The sequence below is a fragment of the Lissotriton helveticus genome, chromosome 3_2, assembly GCF_964261635.1.
Source record: "Lissotriton helveticus chromosome 3_2, aLisHel1.1, whole genome shotgun sequence".
Lineage (NCBI taxonomy): Eukaryota > Metazoa > Chordata > Amphibia > Caudata > Salamandridae > Lissotriton > Lissotriton helveticus.
Genome location: NC_136062.1, coordinates 487,612,482 through 487,632,850, shown reverse-complemented (window position 1 = coordinate 487,632,850; position 20,369 = coordinate 487,612,482). Strand labels below are relative to the sequence as shown.

Sequence of the window (20,369 nt, the reverse complement as noted above, 5' to 3'; positions counted from 1 at the left end):
AGTACTCTGAATTGGTAATGTTGCCCACCTACCACACACCTGAGGTATTTGCAGTGAGCGGGGTGTATCGGGATGTGGAAGTAGGTGGCCTTTAAAGCTAAAGTTGACAGAAAGTCGTCTTGCTGAAGGAGTGGGAGTACTTGTTGGAGTGTTACAATATGGAAGTGATCCATTTGGATGTATAGATTAAGGTCTCAGAGGTCCAGTATAGGTCTGAGAGAGCCGTCTTTTGGGGGAATTAAGAAATATAGGGAGTATAAACCTGCCCCTTGATATTGTAATGGGACTGGTTCTATAGCTCACTTTTGCAACAGAGAAAGAACTTGTTGTTTGAGAAGGTCAAGATGTTCCTCTGACATTGTGTGTGATCTTGGAGGAATGTTTTGGGGAGTGCTTGTAAGTTCGAGGCAATAACCATATTGGATCATTTGTAAAACTCATCTGTCTGAGGTGATTGTATTCCAGACGGGTAGAAATGGGGATATAAGTCCCCCGACAGGAGTGGATGATCGGGGGTAGAGGAAGGAAGTCACTGTTTGGTGTTTGCAGGGGAGGTGCATGTGGAGTTACCTCTGCCTCTTTCCTTGCCATTGTTCCCTCTAAATCCTCCTCTAAAGTAACCTCTCGACGAGGGCGATTCATTATTGCCCTTGTAAAAGGAGGGATCCTGTGATGAAGTGTTTTTGGAGCCACCCCTGTAAAAGAAGTGTTGATAGGAACCCCGATTGGCAGGGAGTCGCAAAGCCCCCATGGATTTTGTGACCTCAGTGTCTTTTTTCATCTTCTCTGAAGAAGTGTCCACTGTAGGGCCGAATAGATGCTCTTTATGAAAGGGTTGGTCTGGAAATTCTGAGCCAAGCATGTCTTCATAGCAACACACTGGTGTTGAGTGCACGGGCTGCTGCGTCTGCTGCATCTAAGGCGCACCTAATAGAAGTATTGGAAATTAATTTCCCTACCTGAATTAGGCAAACACAAGGAGATGATGGACGGATTCAACCCAGATCTGTGACTGGGGGTGAGTTTCTGAAAAGATTCAGCGCTCCGTCCATCATCTCCTTGTGTTTGCTTAGTTCGCCCTAAGTTGACAGATTATGCCCCGACGTGGGTCCCTTGCTTACTTTGCCACTGGATTCAAGCTTGCCTGGCTGATGAAGGGTGTTACCCAGAAACCGGTCCCAGGAAGCTTGTTCTCGGTTCAGGGAAGACCTGGTTTGGCAGTTCGGGCGGGACTGTTCCCATGAGGCACTGGGTCAAGATGGATTTGCATATAGCACCGAAACACCCACTCCCCACCCCTTTCACGCAAAGCATAGCTTTGGAGGGGGCCTTATGTACAAGGCAGGGTTAAGTCATGTTAAGTGGCTTAACTCTGCCTTGTAAATAAGGCTAAGCCCCTATCACCACCACAACGTCGATAAACGCGACGTTGTGGTAGCGACTGGGGCAGGTACATATGCCCCCTGGTGTCTAAGGAGGGAGACTGGCATACCACCCTCTACGTGCAGCCATTTGTGAGCACTGTTCTCTGGAGGAGAAGGTACCACAAATGAAGGCTCAGTTTGGAAGCTGAAGTCTCAGGGCACCTATGAACTGAAAACCCTTGTTCTGCACCAGGTGTGACATGGACAAGCTAATAAGAAACCTGTCATGTCTCAACAGATGGTAACAACAGGCGGTGGCAGCTTCCACCACAGGGACGAGCCCTGTAGAAACTATCCTGTCACCGAGATAAGGATGCTAACGGAAGGACCTCACCTGGGGAGCCAGGGCCTTTGTAAACACACGGGGTGCAGACTTCAACCTGAACGGCAGAACCTGGAACTGGAGGTCCCCAACAGCGCATCGGAGGAACCGAAAGAGGGTCAGAGAATTGGGTGATGTTAAAGTTCGTATCCCTCAGGTCCAGCCAGGCTGAGAGCTCCCCAGACTGCGCCAGAGGAATCATCTTCTGGAGGGGTCCAAAGTAAATTTGGATGGACCCCACAAACATCTGACAGTCTCTAAGTTGACAGAAGTTCATCTTACATTCAAGGTCTTTGCTCAAGGAAGCAACCGCGAAGCAAGGTTTCATTCAAGTAGGTTCTAGTGCATTCAATGCGCAGGACTTACCTCAACAATGCCACAGGACACTGCCTCTTGCACCCAGGCCTGCACCTTGGTCCCTGTCTCACTCCTTAGCACTCCACCCTATTGCCCCTACCCCCAAACTCTCCCCCTCTGAGCCCTTCCCTCTCCCCAGCGTCACCTGCTCAGTTCATCCAGGCGTAGGCGAAGAGCCCATTCTTCTTCCAGAGGGCGCACCGGTCCGGGTAGTACTCGGGCACCACAGTCAGTGAGGTGGCGAGTAGGGCTGTGTGACTGGGGTAGGCCGGCCACTCTGGGGGCATCGCACCTGCAGAGGAAGGAGACAGTCAGTGTGTGTTCATACAGAGACGCTGCAGCTCCGCCTTGGCACCTAACTCTCTGCCCAGCACCTGAGCTCTCAAACCATCACCATGAGCTCTCTTTCCATCACCTGAGCTCTCTGCCATCACCCTCAGATCTCTGCCATCACCCTCAGATCTCTGCCCATCACCCTCAGATCTCTGCCCATCACCCTCAGATCCCTGCCCATCACCCTCAGATCTCTGCCATCACCCTCCACTCTCTGCCCATCACCCTCAGATCTCTGCCCTCACCCTCAGATCTCTGCCATCACCCTCCACTCCCTGCCATCACCCTCACATCTCTGCCCATCACCCTCAGGTATCTGCCCATCACCCCCAGCGTTGTCCCTCACCCTTCGCTCTCTGCTGAGCACCCTCAGATCTCTACCCATCACCCCTGCTCTGCCCATCACCCCTGCTCTGCCCATCACCCCCAGCAAAGAAGTCAAGGTACTTTCTCAGAAGTCATCACTAAACTGGAACTTACCATTCTTGGGTCACCAGAAAATTATCATTCTTGGATTTCCCTTAAACCTATAATTCATGGGTTCAATATGAACTCTCCGTTCTTGGGGTCATCATGAAACAAACATTCTTGGGGTCACCATGAACTTACCATTCTTGGCGAAATGGACGAGGTATTTTCTCACAAGCCTCTCGAAGTCGCGATCAGCCACTGTCGTCACAGTCTGGGCGAGGTTCAGGCTGCCATATAAAGCGAAGACATCCAGTATGTGGTAAGAAAACCAGCTGTCAAAGGGCAGGATGGACGAGGGGAGTGCTGGGCGTGAAGGCGTGTACGTCACCACGTAGCGATAGACTGGGCTGGAGAGGGTGGCTGAAAACAGCACAGCGGCACCAATGAGCAAAGTCAGGGCTTAAAACCCGCAGAATCACAACAATCAAGAGAGACGATCAGAGATAAATGAATATAGATAGAATGGGATGCAGAGGAGGACAGACCAGGGAAGATAAAGGGGAGAAGAAAGGGGTAAAGGAAAGGGGAGGAAAGGGGAGGAAAGGGAAGGTAAGGGAACAAAAGTGAAAAGAAAATGAAAGAACGGAAGGAAAAGGAAGAGGAAAGAAGCAAAGTGAGAGAGTTAGAGGGGATGGGAAGGACAAAGGAGAGAGAATATAGAATGAGAAAATAGAAAGAACTAGGAATAAAATAACATTGAGATAAAAGTCAACAAGAAAACGAAGAGAGAGATGCACAAGAAACACTGGACAGAGAACCTGGAGTGACAGACAGTGAGAAGATGGAGAAAGAAGGTACAAGGGATAGCTCAATTCTTGGTAGAACAACATCTAACTGGACACAATGCGACCCATATGACGTAGACCAAGCACCTATTGCACTGAAAATACAGGATACCCAGGCATGGGCGAGGCGAGGCTGCAGCCGCTCGCCAGGAGGGAACATGCAGTTATTGCAGCAAGGCCCCCAGAGAGAGCTCTGTCTAGATGGGCTGGTGCTGGAGGGGAACAGTACATTACCAGGACTGGTGGGGGCTGGTTTAAGTGGGGGGCACAGAGGAACCAGCTGGAGAGGAGGACATGCACGTGTGCAGTCATTGGCTGCTTCCTGCCAGATCTCAGGCGCTCGCTGCTTTGGGTTGATGTGAGATTTGTACAAACGACTCTTACCAGAAGACAGAGTGAATACCGAGCTGTTGTATCTTTCAAAGACAACCACAGGAGGGCCCTGGCCCCATCACTCCAGGGGGCAGGGCCCCATCACTCCAGGGGGCAGGAGCCCCATCACTCCAGGGGGCAGGAGGGCCCTGGCCCCATCACTCCAGGGGGAAGGGGACCCATAACTCTAGGGGGCAGGGGCCCCATAAATCTAGGGGGCAGGGCCCCATCACTCCATGGGGCAGGGCCCCATCACTCTAGGGGACAGGGCCCGATCACTCCAGGGGGCAGGAGGGCCCCATCACTCTAGGGGCAGAGGGCCCCATCACTCCAGGGGGCAGAGGGCCCCATCACTCCAGGGGGCAGGAGGGCCCCATCACTCTAGGGGCAGAGGGCCCCATCACTCCAGGGGGCAGAGGGCCCCATCACTCCAGGGGGCAGGAGGGCCCCATCACTCTAGGGGGCAGAGGGCCCCATCACTCCAGGGGGCAGGAGGGCCCCATCACTCCAGGGGGCAGGAGGGCCCCATCACTCCAGGGGGCAGGAGGGCCCCAACACTCCAGGGGGCAGGAGGGCCCCATCACTCCAGGGGGCAGGAGGGCCCCAACACTCCAGGGGGCAGGAGGGCCCCATCGCTAGAGGGGGGCCCATCCCTCAAGGGAGCAGGGGCCCCATCACTCCAGGGGGTAGGGGCCCCATCACTCCAGAGGACGCCAGCCCCCACTCCCAGACAACGGACTTATCTGGTATCCGAATCCAGTATCCAGGGCGATCCGCTGCAGCTCATCTCCACCCTTGACGGATCCAGAATGAGGAACGGGCAGCGCCAAGAGACCCCATGGGGTAAAGGCACTATACAAGTGTGGGAAGTCAGACAGAAATGCTAACGACGAAAGGAAGGGGTTGAAATCATCTCAACTAGACCACAACATCTTTGGGATTGGATGCTTCTCTTTAAATTAGAAAGAAAATACATGTTATTTGAAAAGAACTTGATGGCTTGAGTTTAGAACACTTTAGGCATCAGGATAAGCTTTTAACTTCAACGGGAAAAAGACCTATTTTACACATCTAAGTTTGAGAGGGGGTTTTTTATTCTACCAGCATTGCTCCAATCCTTGCCACATCTGTAAATGAATTGCTTTGTGGTGGAGTGGCGCCGCCCTCTTGGTAGGAAGCAGGAGTGATTCCTCTGAAAACAAATATGGCGGCGGCGGCCATCTTGACTAACTTTCCACCAATGACGGATTCTTTCCTGGCCAATCGCTCTCATGTGATTTTATGCTGCTTTTTAAGTCTGAATTCAATCCACTGACCTCTGTAGAGCAAGCTGCTGCACAGCTTTGTCCGACGCAGTTATCTACATATCTCCCCTCTTGGTAACATGTATCGTGTCCTTGAGGATCACCGCTTGATATATGCCGATGGCGCCCAATTTATTATCCACACTGATAGACAGCAAGGCCTCAGGGCTTGACTGTCTGTTGTGGTCAGCAGAGTGGATGACAAAGTCCTCAGATTGAAGGCTGGCACCAAGGAAGAGATGGTCATTGGCACCCCTCTACCTGCTTGAACAAGTGATTCTGCACAGGGGTTTATTCATGTATTTATTGAGAGTTTTATAAAGCGCGTACATGACCTGGGGGTACCAGAGTGCTGTATGGAAAAAGGCAAACAAAACCAGGTTACTGGAAAGGCAGTTGCGCGAGGCGTATGAGGTGAGGAAAGACGCCCCTCGACTGTGATGACATCAATTGGTCGAGATAAGGCAGACCCGAGAGTATCAAAGGGACAATATAAACAAAGAGAGAAGAACCTCTAATATGGAGGATCTCAGAACTGTTCTCATTACATGAGACGTCTCTTTTCCAGCCAAGTCAGGCCAGGATCTTGGTGTCATTTTCAACTTTGATCTTTTTGAAGGACAACATCCAGAAAGTTGCCTCAACTTCTACTGACCTGTTTCTTCTGTTGTAGCCAAGTTCACTGTACGGTCTCAGATGGACCTTTGCATCTCCTGGTTTATCACCTTCACAATCTTTCATTGATATAAAATTCCACCCTAGACTGTTCAGGGGAAATTATTGGGTCTAGTCGCTGCGGCCGAGGGAGCTTCGCTCCTTTGCTATAGACTGATCAACAGTCGAAGAGCGGCTTTTATTCGCACTATGTTCAATTGCTACATTGCCTATTGTCCATATTCTGCTGCTAGCCCTGTGCCAGTACTCGGGGTCTGTCGCTCCCAAACACGGGGCCGCGCTCCTTCAATGACGGCTGCTTGGTAATGGAATGAGATCTCATCCTTTCTTAGGTCTTTGGACAGCCCCTTGAACTTCTGAAAATAAGTGACAGCTCTTCCCTTCGTCTTAGAACTTCACTGAGGATTTTAATTAGAGTAGGCTAGTACAGCTGTCAAGCATAGCGCCAAGACACTGCGTCCCTGGTAACAGCTCACTTTCAACTGTATTTGGTACTGTTAGCATTTATGGCGAATAAAGGTCTGAATGAAGAGCAAACTTGACGAAAGAATGAGCCAAGTTGTAGTTTGCTTGGAGCTCAGAGTGTTGTCGCAGTCCACGCCTTGTAGTGTGGGAGGCCCAGGTACTATCGCGGTCGGGCATCACTAACTTGGACATTTAGATTTAAAATCGGCTGCAAAATCACTTCCGATCATTTCAGAGCAAAGTGCATTGGAGGCACTTACAATGGGGTTTGCCTAATTTACAGATCAGGGTAAATAATAGGAAAAAAATCTGCAAACAACTTATTTTTGCCTGATGCTTGGGCATAATTAGCCCAGTTTTGCATGTTATGCATGTCTGTATGGTCGACTGGGAGGTGGTGGGAATTGTCAGGGACGCTAGTACTACCACTGCTGCATGGGTCTTAAAGAACCCGTAAATGAAGGGACGTGCGGTACCATGAGATCTGAATAAAATCAGGGTATAATCTCAACAAATCACAAGAGTGTCACAAATTGATATAGTGTTGAACTCTACTAAACACTACACTATACCCAAACTTTTCTGAAGTTCTAAACTATAGTTATCTAATAAATGAAATTTTATAGTGTATGAGAATCCTTATTCATCTTGTTGAAGGTTTGCATTCTGATTGGCTGAAAAAAGAAACAGGCTGAAAACCCACTGAGGAGATGAACATTGGATTGTCTACAGATTGTCAGGCTTGGGCAGGTCCTGGAGCCTGTGTGTGACATACAATGTACACATAGACTGTCACACAGATGTGTAGACAGGGGTTTCACAGCTCCTGCAACATGCTTGAGGGTGCATACCCAGGCCCCCTGAAAGAGATATTTCACTGCACACAAGGCTTGAATATTCATTCATTCATCCAAGCATGCATTGGCCAATCATAGCCTGAGGGTGTAAGATGGAAGTAGGGGCCAGTGGTCCTCAACCGTGGGGCGGAGCTTGTTTGACTGATGTTCCAGGATCCGTCCTGCTAGGACTCTGCCAACTGGGCCAAGAACAACCGTTTCAGCACCCAACTCTCAGTGGTGGCGATGGCGGCGGCCACAGCCTCGACCGTAGCGGTGGCGGCAGCCACAGGCTTCTCAGGGTGGGACTGTGGGGAACCTTGATGACCACGTGACTCTTGGTGGTAGCAATGGTGGCTGCACATACTTCTGAGGGAGGCGGTGTGGATGAACAACATGATAAGAACTCAACAACTCAACAACTCACAACATCACTTGACTCTCAGCGGCAGCCATAGGCTACTAAGGCCCAGATGCATGAAGCTAAAAACCGCTCACAAAGGGGCAGATTCTCAGAATCTGCCCCTTTGCGACCAGTATTTTTGCATTTGGGATGCATCAGCCCAAATGCAAAAATAGCAAATTAAGAGTTCGCTAAATTGCGATTACTTGCATTTAAGGAATCTCAAATTGAGATTCCTTAAATGCAATGCATAAAAGTTTTTAAAAAAGCGATTTCGCTAATAGGACTCGCAAATTACCATGAAGTTCAACTTCATGGTAATTTGCAAAAACTTAGAAAAATAGTTTCATGTTGCGCGCACACATGCCCTAAGGGCATGTGTGTGCGCAACATATGTGCACAGATCAATTTCAGGGGTGCACAGGGTGTCCTTTGGACACCCCTGCACCCTTGAAATCGCATTCTCATTTTGCGATTCGCTAATTGCGATTCGCAAATTGAGAATGTCTTCCCATTCATTCCTATGGGCCTCTAGGCCAATAGGAATGAATGGGGAGGTATTCCTTAATTGCGACTCGCAATTTGCGAGTCGCAATTGAGGAATTTTAAGAAATCGCTATTTTTAAAGTGATTTCTTCTTGCATAGCATTTTGCTATTCCTTATTAGTGATTCCTTATTTTTCGCTAATAAGAAATCGCAAAATGGATGCTTGATGCATCTGGGGGTAAGAGAGATAGAGTTTGCGATGTTGCATCGAGAGTTGAAATGATCTGACTTTATGATCAAAGAATTTAAAGAACTGCCGACTCAGACAGATCACAGACTCTCGAATACGATCATGGACTCTTAGCCGATCTCACAACTGCAAGGAGTGATTTCATGCAGTGACAATCAGCGATTTGTAGTGGGAGGGTATTGTTTTAAAAATATTTTTATTATAATGTCTGTTTGTTGTCCTCAACTCATCTAAATCACGGATTAAGGAAGTTTGTTTCCAGCAGTCATCCGATGTAATTGGGGGTTTCCTCTCTTCAAAAAAAATTTCATAGAACAATGAACCCCAAGGTTTAGGACTTTTTATTTTGATCCTAAGAGAAGCAAAACCCAGAAATTCAATAATGCATTTATTGAACCTGGTGTCAATGTTACAAATTAGAGGCAGGATTTTCGAGTCCATCTCTGCAAGTTTGTTTCTATCAGAGTTTTTGGTGTCACAGACCCTAGTGAGTTCTGTATCAGGCTGGCCTATGGTTTTGTTTTCCTTAAAAATGAACGAGAACACGACCTGGGAGCTTTAAGACCAGTCTACCTTAATTTAGGGCCATATGTAGGTAGCCCCATTGCGATCGCAAATGCTGAAATTTTCAGAATTTCAGCGTTTGCAATCGCAATTAGGGCAGTGTGCTATGTAGCACACAAAAAGCCACACGCAAAATAAGGAATCACAAAATTTGCGATTCCTTATTTTGCGATTGCATTTAAGGAATAGCAAATTGCAATTCCTTAAATGCAATGTAGGAAGCACCCAAGTTGTACGAATTGTGGCTTAAGGAATCGCAAATTACCACTAACTTCAGGTTGGTGGTAAATTGCGATTTCTTTGAAAAATTCACTTTTTGGCATTTTTCAAAGGGTAGAGAGACAAAATATCGAAATTAAAATATCGATATACAATAATATCGATGTTTTAATTTTGATGGTATAGAATATCGATGTGCAATAATATCGATAGACAGAATATCGATATTAAGGTATGTATGTTAGTAATATCGAAATTTTGTTTAGTGTTATGTATTTTATTATGTTGTTTATATGTTTGTTAAACATGTTTTTTAATGTATGTTTAGAATTAGTAAATTTGTTTACATTTTGCGTTTTAGTATCAGAGCGGGTTGTGGGTTTATAGGGGAATAGGCTGGGAAGTAATTTAATTATAATTAATTGATTAATATGTTTTTAAAATATGTTTGATTAATAAATAATTAATAATTAATAATTAATTGGTAATTAATTATTATTAATTAGTTAATTAAATGAATTAGAGTTAATGTAGTAGTATTTATTATTTTTTGTTATTGTTAATTAATAATTAATTGGTAATTAATTATTATTAATTAGTTAATTAAATTAATTAGAGTTAATTTAGTAATGTTTATTATTTTATTTTATTGTTAATTAATAATCAATTGGTAATTAATTATTATTAATTAATTAATTAATTAAATTAATTAGAGTTAATGTACTAATATTTTTAATTTTTTGTTCTTGCTAATTATTAATTAATTGGTAATTAATTATTATTAAGTGATTAAATGACAATTACATTTTTTATGTGATTTATTTATGTGTAGTGTGTTGTGTGTTTATAGGGGAAAAGGGTGTAACATAATTAAATTAAATTAATTAAACAGATTGTATTTATTTATTGGTATTTATTGTTAATTAATCGTTAATTAATTAATTGGTTATTAGTTTTTTTAATTATTTCATAATATTAATTATAAATAATTTATTAATAAATATTGTTTTTTCTTGTAAATATCTTGTTAATTAATTGGTAATTAATTATTAATTGATAATTAATATGTGTGAATTAGCTAATTTATAATTACATCAATTTAATATTAATTGTTATTAATTTATTAATTGATATTTATATTAATTGTGTTTTTTTGTATGTGTAGTGTGTTGTGTGTTAAAGGGGGAGTAGTGTGGGAAGTAATTTTTACCCCATTCTATCCAACGCTTTCCCTACTATTGCACCCTCTGGAGTGGGAATAGTAATTTTTACCCCTACGCTATCCAACTCTTTCCCTACTGTTGCACCCTCTGGAGTGGGAATAGTAATTTGTACCCCTACGTTATCCAACGCTTTCTCTACTGTTACATTTGGTGGAGTGGGAATAGTAAATTATTCCTACCTGCTATCCAACACTTTCCCTACTGTTGCACCCTTTGGAGTGGGAATAGTAATTTTAAGCCCTACGCTATCCAACGCTTTCCCTACTGTTGCACCCTTTGGAGTGGGAATAGTAATTTTTACCCCTACGCTATCCAACGCTTTCCCTACTGAAGCACCCTTTGGAGTGGGAATAGTAATTTTTACCCTTACGCTATCCAACGCTTTCCCTACTGTTGCACTCTCTGGAGTGGGAATAGTAATTTTTACCCCTACGCTATCCAACGCTTTCCCTACTGTTGACTCTCTGGAGTGGGAATAATACTTTTTACCCCTACGCTATCCAACGCTTTCCCTACTGTTGCACTCTCTGGAGTGGGAATAGTAATTTTTACCCCTACGCTATCCAACGCTTTCCCTACTGTTGCACCCTTTGGAGTGGGAATAGTAATTTTAACCCCTACGCTATCCAACGCTTTCCCTACTGTTGCACCCTTTGGAGTGGGAATAGTAATTTTTACCCCTACGCTATCCAACGCTTTCCCTACTGTTGCACCCTTTGGAGTGGGAATAGTAATTTTTACCCTTACGCTATCCAACGCTTTCCCTACTGTTGCACTCTCTGGAGTGGGAATAGTAATTTTTACCCCTACACTATCCAACGCTTTCCCTACTGTTGCACTCTCTGGAGTGGGAATAGTAATTTTACCCCTATGCTATCCAACGCTTTCCCTACTGTTGACTCTCTGGAGTGGGAATAGTAATTTTTACCCCTACGCTATCCAACGCTTTCCCTACTGTTGCACTCTCTGGAGTGGGAATAGTCATTTTTACCCCTACGCTATCCAACGCTTTCCCTACTGTTGCACCCTCTGGAGTGGGAATAGTAATTTTTACCCCTACGCTATCCAACGCTTTCCCTACTGTTGCACCCTTTGGAGTGGGAATAGTAATTTTTACCCCTAAGCTATCCAACGCTTTCCCTACTGTTGCACCCTTTGGAGTGGGAATAGTAATTTTTACCCCTACGCTATCCAACGCTTTCCCTACTGTTGCACTCTCTGGAGTGGGAATAGTAATTTTTACCCCTACGCTATCCAACGCTTTCCCTACAGTTGCACTCTCTGGAGTGGGAATAGTAATTTTTACCCCTACGCTATCCAACGCTTTCCCTACTGTTGCACCCTCTGGAGTGGGAATAGTAATTTTTACCCCTACGCTATCCAACGCTTTCCCTACTGTTGCACCCTTTGGAGTGGGAATAGTAATTTTCACCCCTACGCTATCCAACGCTTTCCCTACTGTTGCACCCTTTGGAGTGGGAATAGTAATTTTTACCCCTACGCTATCCAACGCTTTCCCTACTGTTGCACTCTCTGGAGTGGGAATAGTAATTTTTACCCCAACGCTATCCGACGCGTTCCCTACTGTTGCACTCTCTGGAGTGGGAATATTAATTTTTACCCCTACGCTATCCAACGCTTTCCCTACTGTTGCACTCTATGGAGTGGGAATAGTAATTTTTACCCCTACGCTATCGAACGCTTTCCCTACTGTTGCACTCTCTGGAGTGGGAATAGTAATTTTTACCCCTCCGCTATCTAACGCTTACCCTACTGTTGCACCCTCTGGAGTGGGAATAGTATTTTTTACCTCTACGCTATCCAATGCTTTCCCTACTGTTGCACTCTCTGGAGTGGGAATAGTAATTTTTCCCCTACACTATCCAACGCTTTTCCTACTGTTGCAATATGTAGAGTAAGTATATATATTAATTTATATGTAGTTTTTAATTTATTTTAAATGTGTATGTATTAGTTATTAATTTTTTAATATAGCCTTATAGCCCGCCGTAGAGGGCTATACCAGCTATTAAAGGCCCTCTCCAGCGTTAAAGGCCCCGAGCCGAAGGGGAGGGCCTTTAACAAGGGAGAGGGACTTTAATAGCGGTATAGCCCATCTACGAAGGACTATAAGGCTATTAGAACATTCTGTCACTAGAGGACAGAATGTTCTAACAAAAAAAACAAAGCCTTTTGGGAGCGTGAGGGGATTGGAATCTCCTCAGGCTCCCTGAACCCTTTGTTCACAGCCATATTTTTGTACTTACCTTTATGTAGATAGAACTCCGATATTTTTGATTTCGATATTTTTGTGTCGATATTTTTGTATGTCTATATTCTGTCTCTCGATATTATGTCATAGATTCTTTCAAAGTGTTATGTGGGTCACATACATCCCTTAGGGCATGTATGTCGGCCACATGTGCACACATGTAAATTTCAGGGGTGCAACAGGGTGTCCTATTGACACCCTTGCAACCCTGAAATTGCATTCTCAATTTGCGATACTCTAATTGAGAATCGCAATTTGAGAATGTCTTCCAATTCATTCCTATGGGCCTTCTAGCCCATAGGAATGAATGAGAAGGTGTTCCTTATTTGCGAATCGCAATTCGCAAATAAGGAATAATTGGGATTCGCAAAAAAAATGCTGATCCTACCTACATTTCATTTTGCAGTTCCCTAATTGAGATTCCCCAAAAATCGCAATTTGAGAATCGCAAAACAAACATTACCTACATATGGCCCTTAGTCGCCAATCATGAGAAAAGATGAAGATGCTGACATCCAGTATAGAGCCTTTGATCTACATAGGTTTACTGCATAGTTACAAAATATCAATACAACGCAAAGAACGAAGAGAACAAATGACAACTGCGCCATTGGAATCCCCTGAAGGGATATTAAATTCACCTAGGTAAATGTTTTAAGTCGAAAAGAATGAAGGTCTTATTTAGAGATTGGAGGCTGGTACTCACAGGGCCAGATTCACAGAACTAACTTAAGACAAAATCCTAAACTTACTACCATTTTGGTATTCACAGAAGGCACTTACTCATTTCGGTATTCACAGAAGTTAGGAGTCCTAACTTTAGGACTCCTAAATGCCTTCTTTGAATACCAAAAGTCTTAAAGTTAAGATTTTTCTCCGTTTGGAAGTCCTAAAGTTCGGAGTACTAACTTTACTACTCCTAAACTGAGAAAAATCCTAACTTTAAGACTTTGGGTATTCACAGAAGGCATTTAGGAGTCCTAAAGTTAGGACTCCTAAATTCTGTGAATACTGAACTGAATAAGTGCCTTCTGTGAATACCAAAATGGTAGTAAGTTTAGGATTTTGACTGAAGTTAGTTCTGTGAATCAGGCCCACAGTTACATATGTGGCGGACGGTTCCATGTTTAAATATCGATTACAAAAATATAGTTTACAAAAACATAGATGTAAAAATATCGATTACAAAAATATCGACTCCCTATACTTAAACAGGTAAGTACAATAATATCGACTCAAAAATATAGATGTAAAAAATAAAGATGTAAAAAATATCGACTTTAAACAATATTATAATTTAAATTAAATATTTAAATATTATTAATATTAGTAACAAAATAAATGACATTACATTTATATTTTAACTATTTATAACAAATAAACTTAATTTAATCATTATAAACTTAATAAATGTGTACATATACATATATTTTCTTAAATACATTTATTATTTTCTTTATTTAATTAATAAACGTTAATAATTATATTAAAAAACATATATAAAACATTTTGAATAAAATAACATTTTCTATATTTAATTAACACATAAAAGTATTTAAAAATAATAATACATACATTTAATAACAAAATTAAAACTTAGTAGTTAAAACATTTGATAGCGAAGGGGTAAAAATTACTATTCCCACTCCAGAGGGTGCAACAGTAAGGAAAGCGTTGGATAGCGTAGGGGTAAAAATTACTATTCTAACTCCAGTGAGTGCAACAGTAGGGAAAGCGCTGGATAGCGTAGAGGTAAAAATTACTATTCCCACTCCAAAGGGTGCAACTGTAGGGAAAGCGCTGGATAGCGTAGGGGTGAAAATTACTATTCCCACTCCAGAGGGTGCAACAGTAGGGAAAGCGTGGGATAGCGTAGGAGTAAAAATTACTATTCCCACTCCAGAGAGTGCAACAGTAGGGAAAGCATTGGATAAGCGTAGGGGTAAAAATTACTATTCCCACTCCAGTGAGTGCAACAGTAGGGAAAGCGTTGGATAGCGTAGGGGTAAAAATTACTATTCCCACTCCAGAGAGTGCAACAGTAGGGAAAGCGTTGGATAGCGTAGGGGTGAAAATTACTATTCCAACTCCAGTGAGTGCAACAGTAGGGAAAGCGTTGGATAGCGTAGAGGTAAAAATTACTATTCCCACTCCAAAGGGTGCAACAGTAGGGAAAGCGCTGGATAGCGTAGGGGTAAAAATTACTATTCCCACTCCAGAGGGTGCAACAGTAGGGAAAGCGTTGGCTAGCGTAGGAGTAAAAATTACTATTCCCACTCCAGGGGGTGCAACAGTAGGGAAAGCATTGGATAGCGTAGGGGTAAAAATTACTATTCCCACTCCAGTGAGTGCAACAGTAGGGAAAGCGTTGGATAGCGTAGGGGTAAAAATTACTATTCCCACTCCAGAGAGTGCAACAGTAGGGAAAGCGTTGGATAGCGTAGGGGTGAAAATTACTATTCCCACTCCACAGGGTACAACAGTAGGGAAAGCGCTGGAACCCAAAACAATAAAATAACAAACTATCAAATTTTTCATTACATTTAATTTCCAATATAAACATAAATAATATATACATTTAAATATTTTATTATTAACAAAGATAATGAAAAAAATATATATATTTACACATTATTTAACACTATAATATCCACCACACACCTAAAAATAATTACACAATTACATTTAATATTTACTAATTAATGAATGATAATTATATTATTTTTTTAATTAATTAATTAATTATTTAATTGACAGATTTCACACCATATACACTTATAAACACCACAACACAAACCTAAATTTAATTACACATTTACAATTAATAATTACTAATTAATTAATGGTAATTAGTTTATAAAGTATTTAATAATCAATCAATAACAATTTAATTACTTCACACCATTTACACATATAAACTCCGCTACACACACCTAAAATTGATTAAACAATTAACATAATTAATTAACATAATTAATTAATTAACATAATTAATTAATAATTGACTAATTGAAATTAATTAACAAATAATTATTAAATTAACACATTAATTAATCAATTAATTTTATATATTTAAATTACTTCCCACCCTATTCCCCTATAAACCCACAACCCGCTACGGAACTAATAACACAAAATTCAACATAATATACATTAATAACTATTAAAATTCAACAACATATATTAAAATGACAAACAATTCTCATTAAAAACACTAAAATACATGACATTATTAAAAAATCGATATTTTTGTAAACTATATTTTTGTAAACGATATTTATTATAACTATATTATTGTTATCGATATTACTTACCTGTCTGTCGATATTCTGGTCAAACTATATTTTTGTTATCGATATTTCTTCAATTCGATATTTCTGTGGCGATATTTATGTCAGACGATATTTCCCTGACGATATTCCTGCTCTGCACCGTGGCGGACGTCCCGTCTGATGCACCACACGTTCATTGTAGCCTATGGCGCTCGCCATACTACGGGCGGGATAGCCAACACGTTTGTGACAGAGTATCCCACCAGTCAAACTCTACATAAGGCCCTTAGTTGATTCCAGTTTGTTCCATGCACTGTTCAACGACCGTCTTGGTGTCGCCAGGTTGGCGATAGACGGTATTTAGTCTGATGTGCGATACATCGAATGGATTGATTTTAATGCATGAATTCTGGGAGGAAGGAAAATAGCCACAGGGAAGCTTCACGTACTAAACACATCTCTCCACCAGCCCAGTCTTCCCCATCACGGCTTATCATACAATAGACGTGAGGTTGGTGGCTGTCCACAACATTTTGTCGAGAGTTGTTGAGCCAAGTCTCGGCGGATTCTATAAAGGCACAAGTTTTGGTTAATAGTCGTGTCTGCAATCTCCACCCCGACTCATGGGTCAGCCACAGGTGTGCAGAAGGCATCACAGAGAGATGTTTATGACTTTGGTGGACTGCATAGCCATGTTTTATATAGCACTTGCTAGACCCAAAGGTATCAGAGCGCTTTACAAGATCATGACCAGAACATACAGTAAAACAGACATGTGAAAAAAGACGGGACGAGAATTCAAAATAGAAAATATTAAATATCAAAGAAAATAAAAGCAGTACCAAAAACAAGAGACGCAATTCGAGGGGATCTAATATAGAGCATAAAACAGATAAACGGCCTATGGTCGTCGGGACTAGACCTGTACACGAGATAATTAAACAAGGTCAATAATCTAGGAGTTAAAGTATTTGTTGATGAGGAGTTGTTTTAGGTTTCTTTTGAAGTTAGTGAAGGAGGGCTTGCATCGAAGGTCACAAGGTAAAGAGTTCAAAATGCTCGGAGCATTTCCGGGAAAAGAGCGAGACTTGGGGCCATATGTACCAAACCTTTTTCCCGTTTGCAAACAGGCAGATTCTCAGAATCGGCCCGTTTGCGAATGGGAAAAAGCCTTTTGGGATGTATCATCTCAAAAGGCCATCGCAAAATGGAGAATCGCAAAATTTGCGGTTCTCTATTTTGTGAATGCAATTAAGGAATTGCAAATTGCGATTCCTTAAATGCAATTCTGGAAGCACCAGAAATTTGCTATTTGGCCTTAAGGAATTGCAAATTGCCACCAACTTCAAGTTGCTGGTAATTTGCAATTTTCTTTAAAAAAGCACTTTTTTAATCTTTTTAAAAGTGCCCTATGTCACATATACATGCCCTTAGGGCATGTGTGTGCGCAAAATGTGCACACATGCATATTTCAGGGGTGCAACAGGGTGTCCTTTTGGCACCTTTGCAACCTTGAAATTGCATTCTCAATTTGCTATTCTCTAATTGCTAATCGCAGATTGAGAATGTGTTCCCATTCATTCCTATGGGCCTCCTAGCCCATAGGAATGAATGGGACGGTATTCCTTAATTGCGAATCTCAATTTCGAATTCGCAAATAAGGAATAGGTAGGATTTACAAAAATGTTTGCAAATCCTACATACATTGAATTTTGCGATTCTCTAATTGCGATTCGCTAAAAATTGCAATTTGAGAATCGCAAAACTCTTTTTTCATACATATGGCCCTTGGTTGCTGATTCTTTTTTTAAACATGTGTGTCACTGGTTGCATGTGCATGTGTATGCATGTGTGTCAGGAAGCGTATAGCCTATAAAGGTGATGGGTGAATGGTTACAAAAGTCTCAGCCACTGGCAGTCACTCGGGCCTCATTCCAGATGAGTGTTTTCTGCTGAGTATGGCACTCCAGACAGAGGCCAGCTAGATGCACATGAGACTTGACCCAGCCAGACTACCAGCCTTGCCAGTGTGCCCTCACCTGCTGCTCGCCCGGCCAGGTCTGAGTTGGGGCACGTGGCCCTGAGGTCTGACACCATGGTCGTGTAGGCTTTCTCAATGCATCGCTCTTCCGTCGGCTGCTTGCAGAAGTCACTCAGGGGGTAGAGTTTAAGGGCCTCACTGGTGAGTGTCCCCCCAAACGTGTCCAGATGTTCTGTGGAAGAGAAGAAACTCTTCAGAGGCTGTTCAGTGTGTCTGCTACAAGCACCTTAAGAAAGCAGAGTCTACGCGCCTTACTTGTCACCTGCCAGCGGAAGTCCTCTTCAGTCCAGGATGAAATGTTGCTGTACAGGGGGCTGAGGAAACCAAAGGTAGACCCAGGTCATTGGTCAGATAAGGAATGTTGGTCCAATAAACCACAGCTGTCAACAGGCGGGATCCCATGTTTATTGTAACCCTCAGCAAATGTTTAAAGACAGATTATAAAGCCATTCTTATCAATGCCAATCAGCTTTCTGACTCCTCCCACTGCGAGGTCACAGCTACCACGATAAGTGTGTGACCCCAATAATATCAAAAACTCTGGATCACGGCTTCAGGGGGCTGCACTGATATGAAAATCACTTGTGCAAGAGCGCCCCTTTCAACTCTTTTCAAAACATTGTGTGCTCACAGATACTTGTGAAAAATACTTTTTAATGACCAAAGTTAGAAATTTGTACCATTTAGTAGCAGAGTGGATCAGTGGGATCAACATTCCCGGAGAACCCGATACCTCTCAAAAGAGCCGACTTTGAAGCATATCCTAGGCTTTTGTAGATCAGAAAAGGGATGAAGATAATGCAAAGCTCAGAGCAGAATATGGATTAATGACTACAGAATCAAGATCTCTCTAATCAATTTAAAGCAGGGAGAATCAATTTAGACTGTACATATCTGAAACATGTAATTCAAGATGATTGAAATATATATGCTACATTGAAGTTAATGGAATATTGAAATATATCTGCCACACTAAAGTTAATAAAAGCTCATTCACCATGTCCTGAAGAAGGTCACCCGGGAGTAGACCGAAACATATGTTGACTTGATTTAACATTAGCGACTGCCTGCCACTTGATCTCTAGATTGATTATGAGTTAAAACCTCAGGTTCTCTCTGGTACACTACTGTACTGTCCTGGTTTTCATGTATAATTCATTGGTGAAAAGAGCAATTTAGGCCACCTTTTTACAACGTAATCCAGTCACTCGACATTTTCAGATGAAGTTTTATAAAATTTGAATCTGTAGAAAATAACAGGAATTTAATTAATTTTTTTATCATGGTAAAGTAATAGATGTTGATTTAATTTTGAGGATTCTAAATTATATTGCATTATGAAAGTGACCTGTAATTCTATGATGCTTGCTGAGGGCTTCATTAAAAATACGAGGGGGCTCACTAATTAGCTGTGGTGCAGGTGGCCCAGCCTGAACCGGCCCAGAAGAGGCTGGTCACCATACTGAAACGTGCTTTGTCGCTCTCGTTGGGAACTGTGGCCAAAACTGTGCCTCTCAACAAACACAGTGTAAGGAGTTTGGGGGCAGGCCGAGTCACCATCTCATGACAACCAGGACTGCATTTCTGGGGTTTTCAGAAACAAAACCCCAAAGCAGGGGGTTTAATTGTAAGGCAAAACAAATAAGTGTCCTTGAAGTGCTTGGAGTTTGAGTCAAAGGAATAGTGGAAATGTCTATACTGCTTGTAGGAGAGTAGGATCTGCTTAACATGGCTACCCCCACTTTTTGCTGGTGTTTCACTGTTTCTCGACTTTAGTCTGCCTGGGGCCCTGCTATTCAGGACCCCAGCCTAGCTGCTTCCTCTCTAAATTGATTGCATATACTAGGAACACTCCAGTTTGGTTACTGGGGTACCCTTGTGAGTCCCTAGTGTATGGTACCTTAGGTACTAAGGGCATAGGTACCCCAGAGGCCTACCTGGGGCGGAAGCCTTCCAAAATGGCACCACAGGACTGCTACTGCAGCCTGGGTAAGGTGGTGCATGCACCGTTTATTAAGATATAAATTACCTATATCTACCTTTATTCACTGACACATATAAGCCTATCAGTCACTCCTATGGCAGGCCTTACAATCCTGAAGGCAGAGTGCTTGGTTTTGTGTGAGAGGATGCCCATGCATGAGCACAGCTCCTCTGCAGCTTTCGGAGCCTATTCTCTGAGGCTGTTCTGTGATGCAGCCAGACCATATACTCTTAAGTGCATTATAACCTCGCGTTAAATGCTAACTTTGGAATGGCTGCATGAAAACATGTCGTGTTTGGTGTCAAACACT

The 20,369-nt window shown here is 42.6% G+C and overlaps 1 protein-coding gene across 4 annotated transcripts in view; it reads right to left on the bottom strand.

Moving 5' to 3' along the window:
* LOC144826085 (para-nitrobenzyl esterase-like) overlaps nt 1–20,369 on the bottom strand; it is a 370,560-nt gene that overhangs the window by 7,721 nt on the left and 342,470 nt on the right. For all 4 annotated transcript variants that reach the window (XM_078684441.1, XM_078684442.1, XM_078684439.1 and 1 more), the window contains exons 6-9: nt 18,331–18,389; nt 18,074–18,247; nt 3,046–3,267; nt 2,249–2,395 (exon numbers count right to left, since the gene is read on the bottom strand). In XM_078684441.1, coding sequence (XP_078540567.1) covers nt 2,253–2,395; nt 3,046–3,267; nt 18,074–18,247; nt 18,331–18,389 — 598 coding nt within the window. In that variant the 3' untranslated portion in view covers nt 2,249–2,252. The remainder of the gene's footprint in view (nt 1–2,248; nt 2,396–3,045; nt 3,268–18,073; nt 18,248–18,330; nt 18,390–20,369) is intronic.